Source organism: Cricetulus griseus, chromosome 5 (genome assembly GCF_003668045.3).
Source record: "Cricetulus griseus strain 17A/GY chromosome 5, alternate assembly CriGri-PICRH-1.0, whole genome shotgun sequence".
NCBI lineage: Eukaryota > Metazoa > Chordata > Mammalia > Rodentia > Cricetidae > Cricetulus > Cricetulus griseus.
The window spans coordinates 169511467-169538694 of record NC_048598.1 but is presented as its reverse complement, the minus strand read 5'-3'; the positions used below and the strand labels follow the sequence as shown (position 1 = coordinate 169538694).

General features: G+C 40.7%; 2 protein-coding genes across 4 annotated transcripts in view; one reads left to right on the top strand and one right to left on the bottom strand.

Annotated features, from left to right (window-relative positions):
• Hbp1 (HMG-box transcription factor 1) overlaps positions 1 to 22907 on the top strand; it is a 30224-nt gene extending 7317 nt beyond the window's left edge. For 2 of the 3 annotated variants that reach the window (XM_027416997.2, XM_027416995.2), the window contains 10 exons: positions 2383 to 2566; positions 5381 to 5609; positions 7989 to 8130; positions 8440 to 8551; positions 8642 to 8754; positions 11014 to 11170; positions 11874 to 12018; positions 16535 to 16855; positions 20610 to 20751; positions 21860 to 22907. In XM_027416997.2, coding sequence (XP_027272798.1) covers positions 2383 to 2566; positions 5381 to 5609; positions 7989 to 8130; positions 8440 to 8551; positions 8642 to 8754; positions 11014 to 11170; positions 11874 to 12018; positions 16535 to 16855; positions 20610 to 20751; positions 21860 to 21877 — 1563 coding nt within the window. In that variant the 3' untranslated portion in view covers positions 21878 to 22907. Of the gene's footprint in view, positions 1 to 1979; positions 2014 to 2382; positions 2567 to 5380; positions 5610 to 7988; positions 8131 to 8439; positions 8552 to 8641; positions 8755 to 11013; positions 11171 to 11873; positions 12019 to 16534; positions 16856 to 20609; positions 20752 to 21859 lie in introns of those variants that run through there. The other variant, XM_027416998.1, reaches the window with a different exon arrangement.
• A 178-nt stretch (positions 22908 to 23085) lies between these two features.
• Cog5 (component of oligomeric golgi complex 5) overlaps positions 23086 to 27228 on the bottom strand; it is a 321229-nt gene continuing 317086 nt past the window's right edge. The window contains exon 22 of the mRNA XM_027416994.2: positions 23086 to 23737. Within this exon, the coding sequence (XP_027272795.2) occupies positions 23623 to 23737 (115 nt within the window). The 3' untranslated portion in view covers positions 23086 to 23622. The remainder of the gene's footprint in view (positions 23738 to 27228) is intronic.

The following is a 27228-nucleotide window of genomic DNA, read 5'->3' as shown; positions in this document are numbered from 1 at the left end:
GTGGAGGTGCATTTACCGCCACCAGTCCTGGGAGCCGTGTTTACCACCCCAACTCTGGGAAGTTCTTTTGGGTCTATGCTGCCACCTAGTACAGCCACTGCTCATAAACACCATTTTAAGTGGTTAGTAGCAAAGCCTCTTAAAAGATGACCTGCACAGCTTTTGCCACTGGCATCCAGCTAGAACGCCACCTCTAAAAGCAGCTGTGCCTCTGCCCCTGCTGGTAGACAGAGTCCATCTAAGACAACGCTGCTACCAAGAAGCCATGCTTGATTCCATTCTTGTGTGCCTACATTTTCATTTTAAGCTTTGTTAGTTCTTATGTGGAAATTTCATGCCTCACATTGGTCGCCATTTGTAGGCAAAGCTTTCCTATTCTGGCATCCATTAACCAAATAACCATTCAGAGCCTTAATATTAATTATAAACTCTTGGTTGATAGCTCAGGCTTATTACTAACTCTGACATTTTAATTAACCCATATTTTTATCTATGTTTAGCCATGTGGCATGTTACATTTTTTTTAGTACTGCATGTCCATCTTGCTTCTCCTGTATTTCCTCGTTACTCCCTGACTCTGCCCCCCCCCCTTTTTAGTTTGTCTGGCTACCTGCCAATCAGCTTTTTATTAACAACGAGAACAACACATTTTCATAGTGTGCAGGATTATTCCACAGCATGTCTCAGACTTGGATAAACTGTTAAGTACCCAAAGTAATAGCATGAGACATCACTGTTCCAAAGTATATGGATAGCTTGTCAGATCTTCCAGGAAGAAACTGCCCAAACTGGATAGCTGTATGTTTATTTGCTTTCAGTGGCTATTTTATTTAGGACATTAGAACCCCAACAGCATGCTTTTATTGCCTCAGAGTCTGAGGCTTAAAAACTTACTTACTTTAAACTTTTTTCATTGATAAGGACTTGGTTCATAAAGTGAAATAATCAAACTAGAATCAAAAGCCCTATTTGTTAGGTCTGAGGGTCATTCTGCTGCACTGTACCACGTCTTCACTTGATAGGAGTAAACTTTTTAAAGCAGTGCCTAGGCAAGGGTCATTTTTTAAAACATTGATTTCTGTCACGTGTGTGCATGTGTACCAAGGTGTGCTCTACATAGAACATTGATTTCTGTCAGTGTGTGTGTGTGTGTGTGTGTGTGTGTGTGTGTGTATACCAGGTGTGCTCTAAAGAACACAGGACAACTTCTTGGAGTTGGTTCTCTCCTTCCACTGTGCCTTTTAGGAATCAAACTATTTTGAGGGAAAGATCTGTAGATTGTTGAAAAATCAGTTTTTTTTGTGTGTTTCTTAGAACTTTCAAAAAAAGGAAAATTTGGAGTAGAGCCTGAGAAGTTGGGAAGTCTGACTTGGTTGTCACTATGTTATATTAATATGTTAGTTAGATCCTAATATAACTGTTGGCAAGGCTCAGAGTATCACAGGGATAATCACATTAGGACTTTGCTGAAAATGCTGTGTTCTTTTTCTCATGCTAGCTTCCAAATCGTTTATAGAAAACCCAATAACAATTTAATTTTCATGAAAAGTAAAATGTAACATAGCCATTATAAGGTCCAGAAACTCTTAAATGTTCACAGACAATATAATTTTAATTGTGTTAAAATTGCTCACTTTCGGGCTGGAGAGATAGCTCAGTGGTTAAAAGCATGGCTGCTCTCTCATAGGACCCGGGTTCAATTCCCAGCACTCACATGGCAGCCCACAACTGCAATGTATATAAAATAAAAATTAAATGAATGATTTAAAAATTGCTCATTTTCAGAATATGAAGAAGCAAGTATTGAACAATAAATGGAATATCTTTAAAAACAGAAGAAATGGATTATTCCATTGGGATTTTTTGTTTCCTTTTTTTTCTTCTTCTTTTTTTAAAATTTGATGGGGTCTTACTAGGTATACCTGGTTGTCCTGGAATTTGATGTAGACCAGACTGACCTTGAACTCAGAGAAATCTGCCTGCCTGCCTGCCCACTGGTTTCTGGAATTAAAGGTATGCACCACCACAGCCACCAAGTTCCTTTAGTCTTTTTACTTAAGGAAAGTTGGTTGGGCTCGATTGTCTTTTGATTTTTGAACACATCTGAAAAATGACTTGTTAGTCTTAATATTTGCAGCTGAAAAGAGAGACACTAGTTGAGAAAAATGAAAGCATTCTGCCGTTACTGGTGAGAAAAAAATTCTGAATTAACAATATTAGTACTTTGAGGCTTATGCATAATTTAATGTTGAGCACACAGTTGTGGAATTGTCCTGGGAAGGTTGAGGAAAATAAAATGGCAATGTATGATTAAGTTGAAATGCAGCATGGTGCTGTCTGTCTCACTGACATGACTTGACAGTGTCTTTCTTTCATTTCAAGTCGGAGCACCATAACATGGTGTGGGAAGTGAAGACAAATCAGATGCCTAATGCAGTACAGAAACTCCTGCTGGTGATGGACAAGAGAGCTTCAGGAATGAATGACTCATTGGAGTTGCTGCAGTGTAATGAGAATTTGCCATCCTCTCCAGGATACAACTCCTGTGATGAGCACATGGAGCTGGGTAAACAAACTTCAAAGTTACTCAAGAATCTTACTAAGATTCAAGTTAATTGCCATATTTAATTAGCTTCTCTGTCTTGTCTACTTAAGAAAGTATGTGAAGAGCTTGTGTAGTAGGATTTTTAACATTACCTTCTTTTCTGCTTTTCTTTTTAGTGTGTTTGTGGTGCGTGTGTACACTGGCCCATGTGTGTGCTGTGAAGGCCAGGGCTCTGTGTTGGTGGCTTCCTCTGTCAATTTCTACCTTACTCTGTTTACTCAGTGAACTTAAGAGGCTCATAGTTTAGCTACACTGGCGGTCCAGAAAGCATCCTCAGAGTCCTCATCTAACTGCCCAGACGCCTTCAGTTACAGACAGGTCCTGTGGGTGATAAAGATTCAAACTTGGGTCCTCAGGCTGTATAGCAGGCCCCAGTGATCCGTCCTCCCCAACCTTATGGAGGAGGTCCCCTGTTTTAAAATATAGCTGAAAACAGAGTGACCTACTTTACATACTCACAGACATTGAAAATTTGTTGAAATAGTTTTATTTTGTGTACTAAGATCAGACTGGTAATACTTGTGCTTTGAAAACTACCAATGTGACTTGATACCTTCCCATTGAACTCTCCATGGTTGATCTGATACAGAAGTGACAGTACTCATCAGACATTTGTAGTGATTGTTGCTGATGAGACACTCCAGAGAGATGTCTGCAGAACGTCTAGGTTTATTGAGTAATGATTTTAAATCACACTGCTTCTAGACTGCTGTTCTGGAGCAGAGTTAGCGAGCACTTTGGCTCCCTGCTCAGCTTTTCACTATGCCTTTGTCTTCTGTAGTTTGTGGTTGCCTTGAATGTTTATTGAAACAGAGAGGGTGTGGCTCGTGATCACCTTAGCTTTACAAATGATGATGATGTGGTGATGCTTGTGAATTTGGCGGTCCTGAAGATCTCAGGACATAATGCCTAATTTCAAGTACCACATATATTCTGGCTCCTAATACTTTCTGAATAGCAGTTACTATTGAGCAAGGAGTGACACTTTTGGCTATGGTTGGTTGTACATCATCATCACATGTACAGAGAAAAACAGGCCAAGGAGCTTGCCCCACCTATCTGTGTCTTTTTAAAAGTAGTTAATTTTCTGAATCTGAAAAACAGAAATAAAGCATCCATAATAAAGAAATGGTACATTTAAAGGCAGAGTGTTGACAGTGAGGTAAGGGATATAGTTATAGCAGCCTGAGGATTGGCAGTTAGAATTGTCATGTGTGGGCTTTGTACCTCATTTGTTCAATGAAATAGATACTGTGTAGTTAGAGTTAAGAATGAATGGATAATCTGACTGACTCCCTCCTCCCACTCCACCCCCCAAGACAGGGCTTCTCTGTGTAGCTTTGGAGCTTGTTCTGGAAATGGCTCTGTAGACCAGACTGGCCTCAAACTCACAGAGATCCACCTGCCTCTGCCTCCTGAGTGCTGGAATTAAAGGCTTGTGCCACCACCACCACCTGGCTGACTTACTACTTTTAACTAAGATACTTTAGTTTTGGAAGTCTATTCTGGAAGATTTGCCTGCATTAGACCTTTATGGAGATACTTGGTTGAGTAGAAGTTTTTTTTTTTTTCCCCTAGTGTGGTTTTGGGTACTTTTTTGTATTCTCCATTGTCATGTGGAAAGAACAACAACAACAACAAAATTGTAACATCATAACTGGAATTACAGGCAGTTCTTAGCTTTTATGTGGATGCCTGGAATTGAACCTAGGTCCCCAGGAAGAACAGTGCTCTTAGCTGCTCAATTTTCCAGCCCCCAGAAGAGGTTTCTTGAATTGCATATTAAAGGGACCCTGTAGGTCTGGGGGGCAGTGGTGCTTTATATGGGAAATTTCTGTTGTTTGTTTGGTCTTTTGTATTTTGGTGTTTTGAGATAGGGGTCTCTATTATGTAGCTCTGGCTGTCCTAGAACTTTCTAGATAGACTAGGTTGGCCTTGAACTCAGAAATGCACCTGCCTCTGCCTCCTGAGTGCTGGGATTTAAGAGTACAACACCACACTTGGCTGTTAACTGTTTTTCAAAAGGCATAAGGGTCCTCCCCCATCTTTTAAAGAAAAATTTAATATTTTCTGTAGTTTCCTCATTTTTCTTTGAAGATCTAGGTTTTTTGATCTCTTTGGGGAATGCACGAGGAAAAGAATACCAGTAAATATAACTGGATTGAGAATTCCCATTTTATGTTGTGTTTTGATCTAGAGTCAGAGTCTTGCTGTGTAGCCTAGGTTGTCCTCAAACTTGGAGTCTGTTAGTCTCAACCTCCCAGATACTGGGATTTCAAGCGTGTACCACCATACCCAACTCACAAACATTATTCCCTAAAACTCGATAGTACCATCTCTGGTCTCATCTTTAGAAGTTGGTTTCAATATTGCAGTTATTTGTTTTTAACAGGTTACTGAAGTTTATAGATCACTATATGTACACATTAAATGTCTCTATATTCATTAATCTGTTAATATAGGAACATGTCATTGGTATATAAATCATTCCCAGGTAAGGTATAGAAAACAAACTGACCTCTTGTGATAATTGCATGGTTCAAGTAGTGAACTGTTGCCATACTCAATCCTTTGAATTATTTTCCCTCAGGCTCCCTAGATCCACATGTAGAGGTCTTTTTTGTTTGTTTGTTTTGAAATCATTTCTGTCAAGAAATTTCTGAATTTAATTTTGGATTTATTCTTCCTCAAATAGTTAAATTTATGTATTCCTAACTAAAGTTACTGTAGTCATTATATTAATATTTTTAAAAAATAATCATGTATTATTTACAGATGACCTTCCTGAACTTCAGGCTGTTCAAAGTGATCCTACCCAATCTGCCATATACCAGCTAAGTTCAGATGTGTCTCATCAAGACTATCCAAGACCATCTTGGAGCCAGGATACCTCAGACATAACGGAAAACACTCACCGTGAAGATGAGGTGGACTGGCTGACAGAATTAGCAAATATTGCCACTAGCCCACAAAGCCCTCTTATGCAGTGCTCATTTTATGGCAGGTAGGTCTTCCATTTAAACTCATATCTCTAGGAGTTGTATGTGGGTTCCATGGGTAAAGAAAGGAGCTTGCTGCCAAAGCCTGCAGGGGCCAACCTGCACACTTCCTCTGGTCTTCAAGCGTGCCATAGTGCCTGTACGAATACTCAGGAGTTAGGAGGAGATTTAAACTTCATTTCAAAACGCTGTTATTTTAAAATCTCCTAATTTTACAATAATAGCTGTCTAATGGGTGGTTAATTTAACATTTAAAGTTAGTAGAATTAATATCCATGTAATGATCAAAGATGATTTCATTGTTTGAAGAATTAGGTAACAATGTATGAGAAAAAACAGCCTAAAATATTTGTGTTTACAAATCAAAAAATTAGTCTAAGGAATGTATTTTTATAAATTTTTACTTCTAGAAGTAAAAATTATTATTTGTTTAAAGAGCTATAGTTAAATAAAACACTGTATTTGAAACTTATCAACTGTACATTTGATTCATTGTGTTGTATATTTTTCCACATTGTGGAAAATCTTTGCCAATTCTAAGGTTTGTTAATCTTAAAAGTAGGGGCTAGAGAGGTGGCTCAGTGTTTAAGAGCACTTGTTCTTTAGAGAATCCAGATGTGATACCCAGCACCCACATGGTAGTTTACAACTATCCCTATGTGATTCCAGTTCCAAGAGGTCTGATGCCCTCTTCTGAACTCCTCAGGCACCACACAGGCACATGGTACACAGACAGACATGCAAGCGAAACACTCATACACATAATGGAAATAGATCGAAACATAAAATAAATTTTTAAAAACTTAAAGTAGATGAGACTTCCAATAAGAAAAATTACTTCAGATATCAAGACCAGAGTTTAAGAAAATGGGTGTCATTTCACCAAGTATAGCTAAATAGTTTGGAGAAATGCCCCATCTTCACTCTGTTGGTAAAAACTAGACTAGAATTCAGTAGGTAAATAGGAGGAACTCTAACTTGGATATAGTTCCCAAGTTGCAGCACACTTTACCATAGCATAGTTGTCTTGCATCCTATTGAGGTACCCTGCTTTTCTACTTTGCAGGTTATTGGTTTTGATTGAGCATTTCGGTTCAGTTAAATTCTGTGTAAATTTCCATAGGAAAGAAAATGTTTCTTTCAGAGTATCATTTCCTTTATATTCTTACTTTCCATGGTAATGTTTAACCTAGATCACTTTTCATGCTAAGAAAGAACTGTCTAATAAGCTGCATCCTAGTCCCATTACAACAGTTATACACTTAAAAAACAAACCCTGATTTAAGTGTTGTCCTCCCTCTAACTAGAGTTAGAGATGGCAGCTTTTGTCTTCATGTTGGTGTTACAGTTTAGAGAAGGGCAGGAGGTCAGAGCTCTGTAGATTAGTGCTGGCTGGGCAGGTGCAGAATGAGAACCTGAGTTGTATGTGTGGTACTGCAAAGAAAGGAATGGAGGAAGCTCGTGGGAAGTCAGTAAACTTTCCTGAAGAAAAGGAGTGTAAAGAAAGAAGTAAGGGACTGTCTCTCTGGGACTGACATTTTATTCTTGGAGGCATTTTCTGTGCTATTCATCACAGACATGCTCTGCTTTCTTCCCTGCTCTCCATCATTGTTAGAGGCTATTGGTGCAGTACTTATGGGGGTTAAATATTTTAGACATGTCCTGTAGAGTAGGTTATGGGGGAAGGGTCTTAATGTGTTCTTGGGAGCCCTATGTACTTGAAAGCGCACTGCTTAGGAGAAACTTTACCAAGGAAAAGGAAGGAGAAGGAATCAAGTTGCTCCTTGGAGGACAGGGACTGGACTATTAGTGTGTAGTTGCTTTTCAATAGGTTTGTCTTAGAATACAAGAAATAGTGTTGCCTTTTAAGAAGTGGCAGCTAGACTGTTTATTATTAGAATTTTTGCTTAAGGCACTTGCTTATTATTCCCTGCTGAGTGGGAAAAAGTGGATGGGTATTTCCTTCATGATAATATACACATCTATCTGTGTTGGGATAAAAGAGATGAGAATCAGGAATGATGGACATGTCTGCAATCCCTGACCTTGAGGCAGGAAAATCCTTAGTTCCTTGCCAGTTTGGACTACTGAGCTGTCTGAATTTTAAAAAGTTGTGAAAGAATGAGATGAATATGTGATAATAGCACTTACTTTAGCATGTATTAGTAAATTTGTATATGAAGAGAGTTTATGATAAGTTCAAGGGACAGCATGCTATTGCAGTACGATCTAGCTGTCTTTACTAGTGTTTTCCATAGTTGGCCCATGTGTAAGTTGGCACGATGTTTTTATCGAGAGAAAAGTTACTGTTTAAGGGCCTACACTGTATAGTAAAACTGCTGCTTTGTTTTACACTGTATAGTAAAACTGCTGCTTTGTTTTAGATCACCTCCTGTACACATCATAGCTACTAGCAAAAGTTTACATTCCTATGCACGCCCACCACCAGTGTCCTCCTCTTCAAAGAGCGGGCCAGCCTTTCCTCATGACCACTGGAAGGAAGAAACACCAGTGAGACATGAACGGGTGAGTCTCCATGAGGTTAACTTGTACAAAGTTTGTGTAATAGTTCAAAACCATTACCTTTCCCCTATCTAAGGAATTCTTTTGGAGAACATACAGATGGACAAAGATATTTCATTGTTGATTATATGCATTTGATTTTGTATTAGCTTATGTTAAGAAAGTTTGTTACAAAAGACAGTATTTAACTAAAACTTATACTGAACACATGTTTTCCTTAAGCTTACAATTAAGTTGTTTGAAAGCTTGAGTTAAAAATAGGTATTAAAAGATGTTTTAAAAGAAAAATAACAAGTTTGTTTCTCTGTGCAGGCAAACAGTGAGTCAGAGTCCGGCATTTTCTGCATGTCCTCCCTGTCTGACGACGATGATCTGGGCTGGTGCAATTCCTGGCCTTCAACTATTTGGCACTGTTTTTTGAAAGGTAAAGAAATACTTAAATGTTCTGCAGCTGGCTTGGGTAACACACTCACTAGACACATTATCTGATACCTTTTTTCTAATTCAACTCTAGGCACGAGACTGTGCTTCCATAAGGAAAGCAATAAGGAATGGCAAGATGTTGAAGACTTTGCTAGAACTGAAGGCTGCGATAATGAGGAAGAGATTCAAATGGGCACTCACAAGGTTAATTCATTTAAAACCCTTCTAAAGAATTTTAAAACCAGTCAAACTTTGGGTTCATCTGCAGGCCTCTGCTTGCATTTCTGTTTAAATGGCACCTTGCACTCTTCGAGCTCAGTGCCTAAAGAGGTTGATGGGATCATAGTGGTGAAGCACTTCCAGTTAGCATCTAAGATGGAGGAGTTGCTATTGCTTAGCTAGCCGAGTTATGCTTTAAATGCTTATGTTCTGGAAAACTAAACTGGCATTAAACACAAATAGTAAAGTAATCCAAACTCAAGGTTCTCGGGTGTATAATGCAGTTAATTTTCTCTGCAGTTAACTGGGAGTTGTCACTTTTTAATTGACCCCAGCAAACTCTAATTTCCAATTATTAATGAATAAAAAACAGTAAGTGAGCAACATTAGGATAAATACGTTGATACATTGTTGTTTTTTTTTTTAAGACTGGGTTTCTCTGTGTTGCCCTGACTGTCCTGGAACTCACTCTGTAGACCAGACTGGCCTCAAACTCAAGAGATCTTCTTGCCTCTGCATCCTGAGTACTGGGATTAAAGGTGTATGCCACCACAGCCCAGCAACACATTCTACTTTTAAAACTTGTAATACTGCAAGCTGAATAAAGAAATAGATATGAGAGAATATAAAATGTACTGATAAAGCAGGGTGGTGGTGGCACATGCCTTTAATCCCAACACTCAGAAGGGAGAGGCAGGCAGATCTGTGAGTTCAAGGCCAGCCTGGTCTACAGAGCAAGTTTCATGACAGAGAAACCCTGCGTTAGGGGAGAAAAATGTACTGATTGAAATTCCTTTTTTTGGAGCCTGTCTCCTGATGAATTTCTTGAGAAAAAAATCTTAATTTGTCTGTCTTGAGTATAGGTCCTCATCTTAATGTTACTCTTCATTTAGTAAGGGGTACAGTTTGGTTTCGGCTTCTCCTACTTCACAAAAATTGTCTTGTAGTTTGAAATCTGCAAAATTTGCTCCATCGAGTTAGTCCCTGACTTCCTGACATTCTCTTTCCTTAGTTTGACATCGGCAATATCCCAATTCTCAAATCTTTTGACTCTTGCTGGCAGTGTAAGCATTCTTCCTCCTTGCAGCCCATCTGACAGTAGTAGCACCTGCCACCAGGAATCTTGCTTGAGAGAGCACTCTGAGCCCAGTCTATCCTCCAGGAAATCTTTACACAACTGACTTCATGTGGCTTCCTAATCTGTAATTTGAGATCAGATGAAAGTCTTACAAAGCCTCTTTTCCTCCCTTTTTAATTTCTACCTGTTCCTTAGTTATTCTTGACGTCCAGATTCAAAACCAAGAAATTGTCTTTCATTATGTTCCCTTCCATCCCTTCATGTTCAGTTTGCTATTTCCATAAGGACTTTTGACATTCTTTTCTCTCAGTCATTTTTTTGTTCATCCACTAGTATGAAATTGTGTGTTGTAGCTAGCCATGATCATGTTTCTTTTTCTATGAATGCAAGGATAAGCATCATGTTTTGTTCATGTCATTTACAAGCAGGGCATGTGCTAGTCAGTAATTATACATTGAATTTAAATTTCATTTAGTTGTTTCATTAATTGTCAACTCAAAATGTACAATGGGTTTCTCATAACCTCAAGTAATTAAAACGTAGGGGCTGGATTGATGGCTTAGAGTACTTGCTGCTGCAGAGACCAGCACATGGACTCATACAAATACACATAGATCTTTAAAAGTAATTAAATACTAGATTTCCCTCCTTCTGTATCATCATCTTCTTAAAATTGACAGCCACATTAATAAAAATACTGCATTGACTTCCCAACAACTTCTAAGTGAAATTTAGTTACTTTGCCTATCTTATTCTGTAACATGCCTGTTTTCTTTTTTTTTTTTTAAATTGACATGCCTGTTTTCATTGAGCCTTATTTTCCCAAGTCTGAACTTACCTTTCTTTTAAAGCAAATACTTAGATACTCAAATTTCCATCTCATGTCAAATGAAATTGAAAGTCCTTAATCTATCTCAGAATTATTATCTTTGTTTATTAAACTTGATCATACTATTTTTATTTGAGTTAGAATGCATATTCCAGTCTGCCATATATCCTGTGGGCATTTGTGTATGTATTTCTTTGCTGCTGGGTTTGAAAGTACTTTAAAGCTGAATGAAGATACTAAGTTTTACCTCGTCATGACACATGTTGGGAATTTTACTGTGTGTTGAGTTGAACATTTATAATTCGTTTACTCAATGCAAATGCTTATATGCTTTCAGGGCTATGGTTCTGATGGTCTAAAGTTGTTATCCCATGAAGAGAGTATATCATTTGGTGAGTCTGTACTGAAGTTGACTTTTGATCCTGGTACAGTAGAAGATGGCTTGCTTACTGTGGAGTGTAAGCTGGACCACCCTTTCTATGTTAAAAATAAAGGTAAGGCTTCAATTGTATTTGTACAAACTGATCCCCTGAGACTAGAATTAACAGATGGCTGAGAGCTGCCAGTTGTACCCCAGCTCTCTGGAAGAGCAGTCAGTACTTGTAACTTCTGAGCCATCTTTAGCCCTGATTTTATAAAAACTTAAGAAAAGCTTCCTGCACCTGTTTTATGGCTTTGATGATTAAGAAAAAAATTGAAAATTTATTTCAAACTAAATAAAATTACAAAGGAAGTTTTTCTAATTATGTCTAATAGTGTTTAAGTATTTTTTGTCATAATCAGATAAAATGTCCCTGTGTGAGAAATTTCATTCATACAGCATACTGTAAGCTATCCCTTTGGTTAAATGTGGGGAGTGGCATCCTCGGTAATCACATTTTTATTTACAGTTACCAAGTAGACTGTAAGCCATAGTTAATCTTTAGAGCTTTACTGCAAAAATACCATGTTACGCATAATTTAGTAATTCACAGGCTAGTACATAGTTTCAGTATGTATCCCTTGTTTCTGCAGATGGATAGAAGTGCTAACTGCTAGAGATTTATAAATAAAATACTGAATTAACTAGTTTCGGGGGGCTTTTACATAGCTGAAACAAAATATTTAATATAGTGATCATTTATTTTAAAGTCAGAGATTTGACGTGTTAGACTTAGTAAGTAGTACTTGTTCTTTCTAATGTGTGTTCTAATTTAGGTTGGTCATCATTTTACCCAAGCTTGACTGTGGTACAGCATGGCATTCCGTGCTGTGAAATTCACATTGGTGACATATGTCTACCTCCCGGACACCCTGATGCCATTAATTTCGATGATTCAGGTGTTTTTGATACATTTAAAAGGTAATAGTGTCTTTCTTTCCTCTTAAAGTTTATTCTCTAGTGATTGCTGAGTCAAAGTTGAAGGTAAGTTTAAAGGTTTTAAGAATTTAAAAAGGGCTAGGGAAATGACCCAATAACTAAAACCACATGCTGTACAGGCATACCCACCCCAGAACCCTTTGAATGCTGGGTGACTAGTGGCCTGTCAGTAATTCCAGCCCTGGGAACAGGGAGACAAGAGGCAAGAGAGGCCAGCTGGTTATCTCCGCAAGCCTTGGAGCACTGGGGTCAGTTGAGGGTTACCACCTTACCTCACAGAATAGGCTAGAGAGCAACTGAGAAAGACTCAGGCCGATTCTTGTAGATGAGTATAAAATCATGTAAATAACTCTGTAACTGAATAGTTCAATGTAGTAAACAGGCCATATCCGTGTTGCTAAACTGGATTTTATTACTTACATTGTGATAGAACCGAACAGGGGGATTCTTACCAGAACACGAATGAACCCTAACTATACATTTTAGTCAATTGGATCAATTTAAGAAGTAACTTTTAGCTAGGCGGTGGTGGTATATGTCTTTAATCCCAGCACATGGGAGGCATAGACACCCAGGACAGCCAGGGTGGTTACACAGAGAAACCCTATCTTAAAACCAAAAAAAGAAGTAACTGTTAAGTAAAAATATCTCAGAAATATATACACTGCCTCTAATAAACTTCGGTTTTATTAACTACTTGTGTCAGGTGTTCTCGGGACTGCCCTGCATTCAGTGATGTACTAGGAAGACTCACAGGACACACACGTGCTTGTGTTCTTCATGGCCACAGCATATTATGGCAGAAGGATACCAAAGCACAGTCAGGAGAGGGCACATCCCCTTAAAGGTGAAAAGCCAGGCTCAGCTTCCAAAGAATGAATACTACAAACAAACACTGTTTTTGTCAGATACATTTGTTAGAATTTCAAGATGTAGGGTTTTTGAGAACCTGGCCACGTCAGATTCCCTTCCTGGCATGTATTAACATTGCAGTTTTTAAACAATTACTGGGTGCTCACCCCTTAGATCCAGGTAGGTACTCTTCCAAGTTGGTGGAAGGAAATCCAGGTTCTGGATGCCAGTCAAGGACCCGTACTGTGAGTAGATGGTTGAAAGTGCAGTAGACAGACCTGGAATGTCTTCTTACACATTAAACCCCACTGTTGTGTTGTCAGAACCTAAGAGCGATTCTCTGGGGAACAGATGCACTACGTTAGGGGTGTTAGAACCTTTTTAGAGTATGAGTTCACTGCTTAGTTTATCCTTCATAACTTAGGCATTGCATGGTATAAAACTTAATTTTTTTTTAAAGCAAAAAGGGAAATTTGGCTGCTCAAGTCTTGTTTTTCTAAGATAGCAAGTTTTCATTTCTCACTCTGAATGTTGCTGTTACTTAGTGGGAGCAGATGAGTTCCTCTGGAAGACCTTAGCCATTAGTCTCATTTACTGTTGAGGGACCGTAGTGTGATATGATAGCAATGCCTCCTTTTCTGCAGCAGATAGTTTTTCCAAGGTGGCAGAGGTGGGATTTAAGCCCCGTTAAGATTGACTATCATCACATGCTCTCCAGTCAGTTTAGAGTGCCCTTTATTACTGTTGCTACACCTCTTTTCTTGCAGTCTTCTGAAGGAGGCGGGCTGGCGGTAGTTAGGTAGTGTGCTAGTTGCTGACCAGCCTTGGGTGTGGTAGAAGCATGACTCAAGAGTCACCAGCCTGCCTGCCTTCACATCCTGAGAGTACACTAAGCGAGCTTTGGACACTTAGGTAAAGTTAATGCACTTTTCTACAGTGGTTTTTCTAGCCATAAAACTAATGTAGTGATTTAAATACTGATCTTTTAGATAAATGCATTGGTACATGTGACTTGATTAATAGGCTCTACGTTATTGTAGAGTTTGTCTTTAAGAGTAATGACTAAGGGGGTGGAGAGATGGTTCAGTGCTTAAGAGCACTTCCAGAGGACCCAAATTCTGTCCCAAGCACCCACATCAGGTGGCTAACAGGTATCTATAACTGTAGCTCTAGATTGCCTCTGGCCTCCTTATATAAGCATCTGCACACAGTTAGAAATAATAAATCTTTAAAAGAAGAGAGTAATTAAACATGAAGGGGTTTGAAGTATGACATGTACTAAGATAAAAGGTAGGAACAGATGCTTACAAAGGGGGGGTAGCAAAACATTTAAGCTAAGAAGATACTGTCATTGCTTTAGCTGTCAAAGTCATGGGTACTGTTACTGAGTGTATGAAACCCACAAAGAGAGTAGATGACAGATTTCTGCCACTAGATGGTAGAGTTTTCAAATTTTAGTAGCTAGCTTACTCCATTGGTATTTTATATGATAATTACTTTCTTCAGTAGAAGTGAATGGTTAGTTATACATTACAGTCTTACACAGTGGCTAGCTTTGGTAGTTTTCTAAACTTTATTTGGTAGGGCCTTAAAATATAAAACCATTAGTACATGCCAATTCTAAACATTGATTATATGACAATTTTGGATTTAGTAGTTTTCAGTACATTTATTTCATGTAATACCTTTAGAAAAAAGACAGTATGAGGCTGTCTTTTGGTAAAAGTAACGTTTACTGTTTGCAGTTAAGGACCCTGCTTTTGCTCACGTGGACTTTTCTGTTTATAGATTTTCTGATCTGTTATTTCATATTATTTCTACTTTGATGTAGTACCCAGAATTTCTGTTTTAGAGAAAGGTCATGATAAAAGTCAATATAAAAGGTTCTGTGCTGAGAAGAAAGCATGGAAGAGTTGACAGAGTTTGAGGACCCTTTAGGGTGCATCTTTAGGCTGTGATCTACGTTAGTTCCTATTTTCAGCTTACGTTTTAATTAATATGGTGATTGTTTGATTATTCTTGAATTTGGCCGTTGGAATTGTGAAGGTACTGGGAATGTGGGTGAAGAAACCTGGGCTTTACATCCTAGGCACTTTCCTAGGTTGAATGACACACTTTGTGTCTTTTGGCTGGCCTCTCTCTCCATATGAAAGGGGCCAATGAACTCCCCTACCCACAGGCTTGCTGAAGAGTGGGACTATGGATAGTTTGTTTGGGTAATTATGCACATTGAACTTACATCAAAATGTGACCTTTACTGATAGGGTGGGTTAACATACTAGTAGTAATACATAGGTGGACCGGTATATGTTAGAACTTTTTCTGTCCATACAAATTCTCAAATTGCAATGTATTTTAAGTTAGCCATATTTAATAGCCATTTTCGAAGACAAACAAGGTCTCAGCCTAAGTTGGCCTGTGTTGCTCAGGCTTGCCTCTGTTGTGCCCAGACACTGAATTCCTGAAACCACCAAGAGACCAGATCCAATGCAAAAGCAAAGAGTCTTTCTAATTTATGAGTTAACTTGGGTCCTCTCTCCGGCCAAACTGACCAACACAGCAGGTGGAGTAGGAGGGACCCTGAGCAGCAGTGGGGCAGGGCATCTATTGAGATAGAACAAGGGGAGTTTCTGGGGGTCCGCTAGTTGCATAGCAACAGTCTCAGGATTGGTACACCTCTGGGCTTGGGTAACCCGTCCTGCGTTGGTTGATCAGCTGCAGCTGCAGAAAGGTTGCTATTCCTAGAGGCCATCCCAGGGCAGTTGCTACACTCTCCATCCACTATTATCAGTAAAGCACATCCAGAGCCCGCCAGCTAACTTGTGATTGGTTGCTTACCACATGGAGGGTATCTGGTGGTTGCTTCCTAGCGATGAGGGGAAGTTCGGGCAAGGTCAAGAACTCAAGACTCAAGCAGCACATGCTGCTGAGTCAGGGGCCTACGTCTTGCTGGGTCTTTTCTATAGCCTGTTATGGCTGCCAAAGCAAGGGGCTGGGTGAGGATCTGGGAGAACCATCTGCCTGAGCCTCCTTAACACTCGGAGTTCTGGGCTGACTGGCTACCCTTCTCAAGCTGGCTTTTATCTTCCAAAGTAGTTAGCTCTTAGGCCTGGAATACTTCCCCGCCATTTTAGTTTCCTAGAATCTTCTAGGCAGGAAATGAGATTAATTTTCAACAAATTTTGTTAAAAATGAATGTAGAAGAATCAAGGACAGGTATGGGAAGGACATGCTGGCTGTGACTTTCCTGGGACTTAGAGGTTGGCTTTTAATGTAGGTTTCAGGTCTGCATGAGGTTTTCCTCCTTCTTTTTTTTTTTTTTTTTTTTTTTTTTTTTTTTTGGTTTTTCAAGACAGGGTTTCTCTGTGTAGCTTTGGAGCCTATCCTGGCACTCGCTCTGGAGACCAGGCTGGCCTCGAACTCACAGAGATCCGCCTGCCTCTGTCTCCCGAGTGCTGGAATTAAAGGTGTGTGCCACCAACGCCCGTTGAGGTTTTCCTTCTAAACGTCCATGAACTGCTAAAGTAATACTGGTGATGGCATGGCATAAGAAGCAGTGAACTGTTCAGCCACATGGGAGGTTTTAAAATGTGTTGTAGATACTACTGTTAGTCTAATTGGAACGGTGTTTTTGTTCATTTTCTAGCTATGACTTCACACCTATGGACTCTTCTGCAGTGTATGTTCTGAGTAGTATGGCTCGTCAGCGCCGTGCTTCTTTGTCTTGTGGAGGACCTGGTAGTGCTCAAGAGTGTGCGAGCTCTGAATGCAGTAAAAGCTGTGGCTCACCTGGGTCATCACAGCTCTCCTCTGATTCTCTGTATGCTAAAGCTGTCAAAAGCCACAGCTCAGGGACTGTGAGTGCCACCTCTCCTAATAAGTGCAAAAGACCAATGAATGCCTTCATGCTTTTCGCCAAAAAATACAGAGTTGAATATACTCAGATGTACCCAGGGAAAGACAACAGGTAAGTAGTAATGACTGAAGTACAAATCGCTGACATGTTAGTGCAGATCACAGTAACTGGGGTAGGGGAAATAAACTTCAAGAGCTCTTGTTGATTTCTTTCCATTTTCATAGGTTGGCTTTAGATACATTGTTTTTTGTTCATTTAAAAGTTTTTTCATTTTATATACCAACCCCAGTACCCCTCCCTCCCCTTCTCCCACTCCCCACCTCCTCCCATCCCAGCCCCCATCCACTCAGAGGAGATAAAGCCTTCCTTGTGGAGTCAACAAAGTCTGGCATACTAAATCGAGGCAGGACTAATCCCTTCTGTTTCAAGGCTGAGCAAGTACCCACCATAGGAATGGGCTCCAGGAAGCCACTCATGTCCCTGGGCTAAATCAGGGCCCACTGCCGGTGGCCTCAGGAACAGATCAAGCCACACAACTGTCTCCCACAGTCAGAAAGCCTGTTTCCATCCCATGCGGGTTCCCAGCTTCAGTCCAGAGTCCCCACTACCTTGGGTCAGCTCTCTTTGGTTTTCCCACCAAGATCGTGATACACCCTTCCCATATGATCCCTCCCTCCTCTCTTCAACTGAACTAACTCCACCAAAAGCTTGGCTGTGGGTCACTGCATGCTTCCATCACTCACTGTATGTAGGTTCTTTTTTTTTAAAATACATTTTTATTTAAATTAAAAAGTTTTATTTTACATACTAATCCCAGTTCCCTCTCCATCCTACCCTCCCATTCCCATCACCAACCCCCATCCACTCCCCAGGGAGGTTTAGGGATCATGAAAGTCTCTTTGGGGCAGGACCTAGGCCCTCCCCCGTTATCTAGGCTAAGAGAGTATCCCTCCATAGGGAATGGGCTCCCAAAGGCCACTTGTGCACTAGGGATAAATACTGCTTCCACTGCCAGAGGTCCCATAGACTGCCCAGGCCTCCCAACTGACACCCATGTTCGGGGGGCCTGATTTGCTCCTGTGCTGGTTCACCAGCTGTCAGACTGGGTCAGTGAACTTGCACTTGCTCAGGCCAGCTGTTTCTGTGGGTTTCCCCAGCATGTTCTTGACCCTTTTGCTCATCACTCCTCCCTCTCTACAACTGGATTCCAGGAGTTGGGCTCAGTGCTTAGCTGTGACTCTCTGCTTGTGTTTCCATCAGCTATTGGATAAAGGCTCTAGGATAGCATTTAAGGTAGTCGTCATTCTCATTATAGGAGAAGGGCATTTAAGGTAGCCTCTCCAGTATTGCTTAAATTCTTAGCTGGGGCCAAGGATTGCGGATCCCTGGACATTTCTCTAGTGCCAGATTTCTTTAGACCTATAATGGCTCCCTCTATTAAGGTATCTTTTTTCTTGCTCTCCTTCTCCATTATTCTCCCAACTTAGTCTTCCTGATCCCTCTTGTTTCCTCCCCGTTCTCCCTCCTCTTTCTCCTACCTCCCTCCCCACTCACCCCATTCTCCCAATTTGCTCAGGAGATCTTGTCCTTTTCCCTTTCTTCAGGGGACAATTATGTCTCTCTTAGGGTCCTCCTTGTTTCCTAGCTTCTCTCTGGAGGTGTGGGTTGTAGGCTGGTAATCCTTTGCCCTATGTCTAATATCCGTATATGAGTGAATACACATTTGTACCATGTTTGTCTTTCTGTGTCTGGGTTACCTCACTCAGGATGGTTTCTTGTAGTTCCATCCATTTGCCTTCGAATTTCAAGATTTCATTGTTTTTTATTTGTTTGTTTGTTTCACTTACTAGTGCTCCATTGTGCAAATGTACCACACTATTCCTTTGTCTTTGGGATCATAAATCAAAAGACTAGAACTTTAATCCTGATTGTAATGTCTTAATGCACTTAATTCTAAATACTGCCTGCATTTTAGAAAGAAGCTTTGCATCCCAACTGCATCTAAGTTGATGTGTTTGTACAAAATGGCCTTGCCCCAGTATTTGGTTATTTCTTTAGAACTGGAATTTTGGGCAGCCAGGACTAAGTAGTGAGACACTGTAATTTTTTTAAAAATCCATATTGGAAATAGTCTTTAGTCAGAAGGATGTAATAGTTTAACAGAAAACATACTAATAAAATTGAAAAGCATTTTAAGAATGACTTAGCCCACTTCTCTCCCCCTGTTCTGTATGGCATCTGGGAGACTTCGTGACAGGTGCGGGTTGTGTTGCTCCTTTTGCAGCTATCTGCTGCTTGCTTGTTAGAGTCAGCTCTGTGTCCTGGTACTGTATTGACCAGCCCTTCTAACTGTCTAGTACCAGGAGGCCTTCGGGGGAGAAGGACTTGCCTCCGTGGGTGTCTCATTGTCACCTGTTTTCCTATTTTAGGATATCTTTCATCAAAGATTTCTTCCATATAGCTCATAAGTCTGACTTTGCATTTCAGTATTGGTGCCATGTGATTGATCTAACAAGAAAGGATGTCTGAAAAAGAATACTTTGGAATTTCTTTTTCCTCTCTAGAGGTTGATCTTTATTCCATGAATACAGAAGTTCTTATTTAGGGGCAGGATGTAGCCTAAAATAAATAGGTTAGAGATATACTTAGCCAGATGGCATAAACATTAGTCTGGCTGAAAAATTGTGAAAGGGGGGAGTATAGATTCTAGTGTTCAGCACTGTGTACATCACACTACCCATCATGTTTTAACTTAAGAGGAAACTAACACCCCAAAACATTCTAACTTTGGGAAACTGAGACGGGTCTGTGCCTATTTCATGTAAGTTGGTTTTAAATAAAATGTGGCACATTCAGTCACTTTCACATACTGGATTTAAGAAGACAAATAGATTTACAATGTATTTAGTAGTGGGGCTCCTATAGTACTGTCCTTCTGAAGCATCAGTGTAACATCTTTATCAGTCAGTATAGACATCACGTTTATACACTGTGGTTACCAGCTCCCAAATAAATCATACAGAGAGGCTTATTCTTATGAATGCCCAGCGTTAGCTTGTTTCTTGCCAGCTTTTCTTAATCTAAATTATCCCGTCTACCTTTTTCCTCTGAGTTTTTTCTTTTGGTTACTTTGTTTCTTACTCTGTGGCTTGCTGTGTAGCTGGGTGGCTGGCCCCTGGAGTCCTCCTCTGGCTACTTTTCTACCAGATTTTTCCTTCTATTTATTCTCTCTGCCTGGCAACCCCACCTATCCTTTCTTCTGCCATGCTTTTGACCATTTAGATCTTTATTAGTCCATCAGGTGTTTTAGACAGACACAGTAACACAGCTTCAAACGTAAAACAAATGCAGCATATACAAAAGTCACACACCTGAAAATAATATTCTACAACATCGAGACTCTTGCGTGAGTACCCTGAATGGCTAAAGGTTATTCTTGGAAGGAAGTGACTTATATCTCTATGTTCTGGATGAGATTACTTTAATAGCTTTAGTATCAGAATGACTAGGAAAAACAGGAAAATGTCAGCTTGCCTCCCTCTTACCCTTTTGAATTTAATCCAGGGTCTCTCACGTTAAGTACAAATCTGACTTGAAAGTGTACTTTTTTATCATTAGATATAAACTAAGGCTTTCATGGGAGAAAGCTTTTATCATAACTGCTGTTGACTGCCTTATGCTGCCAGTGGTGAACTTTACAAGTATGGATACTGGCACTATCCAGCCAAGGTGCTGATAAATGGGCCCTGTGAGAGGGTTTTGCTGAGATGACTGGTGGCCCTGCTGTGTTTTCCGTTTCTGTCTGAAGCAGCAGTTGGTGCGCTAGCATGGAAGCTGACTGACACTGTGTTCATACTTACTGCAGAGCCATCAGTGTCATCCTTGGTGACAGGTGGAAAAAGATGAAGAACGAGGAAAGGAGGATGTACACATTGGAAGCAAAAGCTTTGGCTGAAGAACAAAAGCGTTTAAACCCTGACTGCTGGAAAAGGAAAAGAACCAACTCGGTATGTGTTAACAGGGCCTGCGCTAACATGGCGCCGTGCACCCCGGGTGCTGGCATGCCAGAGCGTTTCAGATGTCTCATCATTGTCATGCTTCAGACCTAGTCATGCTTGCAGCACAGACCAGCATATGCTGCCCTTTTTTAAAAATCATCAAGAACCACTCAGGACAAGTAGAGATCTCACACTTAGAGTAATGCCTTAAGTGCTGAGGCAGCAGATAGCTGTGGAACATAGTGCTTTTAAGGTGGGCACTAGGCTGGGCAGTGGTGGCGCACGCCTTTGATCCAGCACTTAGGAGGCAGAGGCAGGTGTGTCTCTGAGTTAGACGCCAACCTGGTCTACAGAGCAAGTTTAAGTACAGCCAACTTGATCATTAACATTACAGTAGAAAATTTCTGTAGTTCTTGGTGTCTTGCCTCAGACTCAGTAGTATTTTGCCACTGGCAAAAACTGCTAGATGAAGAGTCTGAAGAAATAAGAATGGTGGGAAGTTAGTTTCCCAATGCTGTCTTGGTTGATAGACTAGACCATAATTGTTCACTAGCACCCTTTATGCTCAGTTTTAGGTTATTTACCAGAAAATGCACATGCTATAGTAGAGTGAGCTCATGTTTTAATGATGAGATGATACAAATAGTGCTCTAATCTAGTCCTTTATAATTTGTAGGTCAAGTGGCTCAGTGACTTAAAGTAGCAGTCAGCTGCAGAAAGTTGAACTATAATGTACAAGTGTTTTGTGTGTGTGTCCGAGTGCAGCCATGCATGCTAAAGTCACAGGACAAGCTCACCTGTTGGTTGTGCTGCCTTCTGTTTGGATGCACAGGTTTATGTAGTGCTAGGGTTTGAGCCCAGGGCTTTGTGCTTGGTGGGCAAGGTCCCTGCCAACTGAGCCACATCCCATTTCCCAAAAAGTCTCTTGTTTAGAACTTCATATGCAACATTACCTGTTTGACTTTCTGTGCATGCTGCATTCACACTTGTATAAATTTTCCAGATATTTGAGCCATGAGGAAACTGAGAATCTCCACAGTAAATATATGAACACCTGAGTTTACCCTGCAGGGTTACCATGCATTGTTTTGTAAGCATTCACTATTTATTTCCACAGGGCTCTCAACAACATTGAACCTGATGCTTGTGTTTGTAAGTCTGTATCTACATAAGTACTGACTCTGGATGGAAAAGCTTGGAAGACCTTGGTCTCACCATTTGTCCTGAATTTGCGTGAACATAAGATACTGATAGTATTGAGTCCTGAAGTGATTTAATGAGTGAGGATTTGCTTTCTCCATTAGAGCATTAAGTAAGCTACAACTATCAACATTGTAAACCAAATTGCCTTATTTTCCTTCCAAACTTCATATATGTCTATCAGGTAATATAGGCTTGAAAATTGATACCCTGTGGTGCTAAAGTACAGTAGAAAGACGTGTATACGTGTTTTCTTTTAAATTGTAAGAAGGGGAATTAAAACATATGTAACTGCTCTTTATATCAGCTCCTTACTGCTTATTAATCTGTATTGTACCCATGATATCAGGAAGGAAGTAGAAGCTGGCCTTTTCTTGAGTAGCCACCACATGGCCCAGCATCTGTGCCAAACACAGTCGCTTTTAGTCTGGCCAGTGCCAAGAGACAACATAACATGGCAGGTAGGTGGTGTCATTGTCCTAGTTAAAAGAGCCACCTGCTTCAGATACCACAGACATGTGCTGAGTTGATGCACCAGGGGGCAGCACTCCTCCATGATTTCCAGTGGGGGCCAAACTGGCCAACGTGCAGTTAGTTAATAGCATTGGGCTAGTCACTGTAATGGTGCTATTAACAGTTGACACCGTTGTATTTTAATGTGTCCTCTATCTCCTCAGCCACATATGTTACATATCTCTTGTCACCGTGTCTATGGTGGGGGCAGACTTTGCACTTTACTCCCTTCAGCTTCTAAAGCAGAGCAAGCACTTCGGCAGTACAGCTGCTTTTGCTCTGCTCTGCGCTACAATCATGGCTTCTCATGTTACTTACCAAGTGGTATTTTTGGTTAGGAATCACAGCTGTACAATTGATTTCAGTTCATCACACTTCTACTTGTTGCCCCTCAATTTTGCACACTATATTCTTGTATATTATTTGAAATAAAATGAAAAAAAAGTCTCTGATTTCTGATTGGCTGACTGAATTTATGTATAACCTCTCAGAATCATTTGACCAGCAGATGGAAAAACATTCTTGATAAAACTGAATTCTGGTGTTATAATTAGGTTTCTGGTGGGATTTTAAAAATTACTTACTCCATTATTAACATTCTTTAAAGACAATAGAAAATAAGGAGTTATATTTATAGAGAACCTTTGTTAGAAATTTTTATTTTTTAACTTGTTTCAAAGATAAACCCTGGCTCCATTTAGAGATGTAGCCACATGAGAAGAACACTGAGCATCTGTATCAGCCCATCACTGGCCCTGACTGCACATCAGCGTCATATTCAGGATAAGAGTCCTCTGTCAGGTGTGCTCTCGGGAACTCGCCAGTGGTGGGACTCTAGAGTGAGGTTTGGAAATAACTACATTGGTTGGGGGAATGCAGTATGAGTTGATCTTGTCCCTTTAAAAGCAGTGTAAAATACAGAGAATCAACTGCATAATAGCACACACACACCACCTAATTAATAATTTTGCCTTGTTGAAAAATCTGAAAAAGGGAAATGGTATCTTTATGAAAAAAATCAGATGTGTGCAACTGAAAGTTTGTGGTGATGATTGGTCTATTTTGACATGTAAAGTAGAAGTACTAGATCAGTAGGAAATAGAGAATCACTATGGTTTTCAGTTGTTAGTTGCCACCTTTAGATGGGTTTGTGGTAGAGTCTGCACATCACTGAAGAGTAGACATAGCCTTCTGAAGCAGCTGGACCATAATGGGATACACTGGTGCAAATTCTTTGCCTTCTCTGCTTCTCACTGATTGAACATAAGCTTCCAGGGCTCCCCTGAAATGGAAAGAAAAATGATCAAAATAGCAAGTATCTGTCCATTTCTGGAATTGCTCTGCCCAGAGCCACAGACCAGTACTTCAAACATGCACTGGGGTTACAGTAGTTAGGCCAGTTGGGTGGTTCAGCTATAGCCAATTTAGTCTGTTACCCACAACTACAGCACTGTAGGGCTCCTAGTTTTTGGCAGATAGGTGACAAGGAGTCTGCACTTGAGCACTGGTGTGTGATACCATATGGTTACTTTGGTGACATTCTTCTGAGTTGCACTGGGGACAGGATATGGTGCCAACAGACTAGTTCCTTCACCCCTAGGGCCGCAGAGCTGTAGGGTGGCCACAAGGGTTACGACTGGTCTCCATGGGAAAATTTGGGTATCTCCAGCCAGTAAAGCTAACAGAATGGGTTGTACTTCTTTGTAAAGAGGAATAAATTACCACTGTACTATTCACATTTTTGTCGTTTGTCCCCAAACACTGGAAATAGTCGCTGGTCATGTGTGCTCTTGCCTCTTCACCTGTTGGGGGCTGTCCCTGGTTCTCTTGCCTTCTGGACATCTACCAAATGCTTGGGACTGTTCTGTTGGTCTTTCCTTCTTGCAACCAGGGGAACAGTTCTGAAACTCTCATTCCTGCCTATATGGAGTCAGTCACCATGTACTCATCACCCCACCTATTTCCGAATTTGGTTCCCAGCAACTTTGTTTCAGTTTCGCTATGTTTTGTTCACACAGCTGCCTGCACAGTTGGTCATCCTGGTACTTACTGGCTCTTCAACATCACCAACTATCCCTTGTTTGCAAGAGGATGACACTCAACCCAGCTGTGTGACAAACCACTGCTCAGCCCTTTATGGTCTCAGGCTTCTTGGCAGTTTGATGAAGCCTAAAAAAGACCTGCAAATCACTCATTTGTAGTTCACCGACTCCTGGCTGAGTCCATTGCCCAGTCAAGGGAAGAGATCAAGATAGTTTTTCACTCTGAAACAGGATGTCTCTCACAAGATAGGAGTTGGCATAGGGCCTGTTTGGTTTTGGCCATCCCACATACTCAACAATTAAAGAGATGCACTCTCCTTACCATCTACACATCACCTCTTATCCTCTGGACAGTCTTTATCATTGAGGACTCAGCTTTAAAAATTTCCTTTGCATAAAACCCTTCCTTAACATCAGGTAGCAAAAAATTACCCCAGAGTCACACAGGTGTATATAAAGGCCTGACTACACAGTGCCCAGCATTCTTAAATTCCTGGCTTCAAGGCTATGTTCAGGTTATGAGTGAGTCCTTTAGATGTATGGAAGCATGGACAGGTCATTAAAGCCAGCTGGGCAGGAATGGTGCACACCTTTCAATCCCGGCACTCAGGAGGCAAAGGATCTGAGTTTGAAGCCAGCCTTGTCTACATGGTGAGTTCCAGGACAGCTAGGGGCTTCTCAGATAAGATGGTTCTCAGGTCACATGCTCAGCCTCAAGTCCCATTAATAAGTAATTCTCAATTCTCAGAGAGTGGAAGTCGGGGCTCTTAAAGAGCAGTATTTTGTGAGCTGTTCCAGTACATACAGAGCCAACCCTTGGTGAGTTTGTTCTCTGAAGAAAATGGTTTCTTTTCCAATTGCCATGCCTGATCAGACAGGTGCCCCAACTTCACAAATGTTCTTAGAGACTGGCTGAGAGATACAGTAGAACAACCTCCAAGGACTCAACCATCCCTGAGGCAGTAGGGTGTGTGCATTTCCCAATCCAAGAAATGTGGAAAATCTTAGAAACGAATGTTCCAGGGTGGACACATCCGTTCTGTTTATAAAATGTACTTTAAAAGCAACAGTCTCTTGCATTTGAAGGGATAAGGCTATGTGAATCATGCAATCAATAGATGAAGGCTCAAAATAAGTTTGGTTAGCTTTTTCTTTTCTCTTGATACCCATCAAAAACACCATCAGAACTACAGTAAGAAAACAGAAGCGGCCCTCCCACATAAATCAGAGCAAGGTTTTCAAGCACTTATTAAATTACTTCATTTGCTTCAGCAAAACATTAGCTTTCCTGGAAGTCAGGCCAACCATTATGTAAGAGGCTTGTTTATAACCAAATAAGATTGCTGAAGTTAACCCTCAGTGAGAAAAAGCAATGAGCATAAGTACTGAAGACTGGCTTGTGTTAATAGGGTACGCTGTTAAGTGACACACCAAGTAAATGTTTTATAAACAGCATTTTTTTTTTTTTGGTCAGGCATTAAAATTAATTGTAATTAGTACTGAAATCCTAAGTGACCTCTTATACCTGTACCCCCAAAGGCAGTTAGGCCCCAGTTTTTCCCTGGTTTCACAGTTCCCTATGCATCTAACTCAGGCACTTAGCTCCTAGAACTGGCATCTACTGGCAGTGATAAACACAAGGAGGCCCCTAACATCACCTTCTATAACAGACATTTTAAGACTTTTAGAAGCCAGGCAGTGGTGACACACACTTTTAATCCCAGCACTCGGGAGGTATAGGCAGGTGGATCTCTGTGAGTTCTGGGCCAGCCTAGTCTACAGAGAGAGTTCCACAACAGCCAGAGCTACACAGAGAAACCCTGTCTCGGGAACAACCCCCCCACCAAAAAAAAAAAAAAAAACAATACAAAAAAACAGGACTTTCTAGAAGTCTGGACAATCTGGAAAAAGAAGATCCAAGCCTGTGTGCTCTGGACAACAGCAAGAGGCCTAAGGGTCCACGGATTTAAATGGTACCAAATGTTTTCTGTAACAACAGATAAATGTGCCATAAGGCTGATGAAGTCCAAACTGTTTCAACCTAAGTGTCCTCAAAGGGCTACATTCAGATGCATTGTTTCTACCCTGCAAATACTAAAACACACAGGTTTGTGGCAGATCCAATCATTTCTGTGGAGCCTGGGAACGTTTTGCATCCAAACTGATGTTTCATCTTCAGTGAAAGCACAGTCTGAGCCAGAGGACAGACCACCTCTGCACCGGAGCTCACATGCCTGGTAACTGACATGGCCTGGGTCAGTGATTGCTCTGACTTTAAAGTCAACTTCATTGTTAACTATTCAAGTTCCACAAAACACCTGGTATAAAGAAGGCAAAAGAGAACGGGGCAGAAGAGAACTCACCATTCTGCAGCCATGCTTTACTGTTGAACACTTTGCCCTACTAACAGTCTAATTAACAGATGATGGGAAGGAACAGAATGAGGCTCCACCAAGGCCTGCTCTGGAAGCTTAAGGAAATGCTGACATCAGACCACCCCTGGGTCTGTCTACAGGGAGAGGACCATCCAGTGTGCTCTGGTAGTCAGGATAAAAATTCATTTTGAGGTAACAGGTAAGAAAGCATGACCTCTAAGGCAAGCCAGGCCACTGTGGCCTTGCAGTTTCTGTGGGTCCCCAGGACAGGCTGCACTGTCTACTCAGGTGAGGTGGCTCTAAGAGCATGGCTTTCACTTGTTAAGTGTGGGTTTAGCAACAGCACTGCTGAGGGA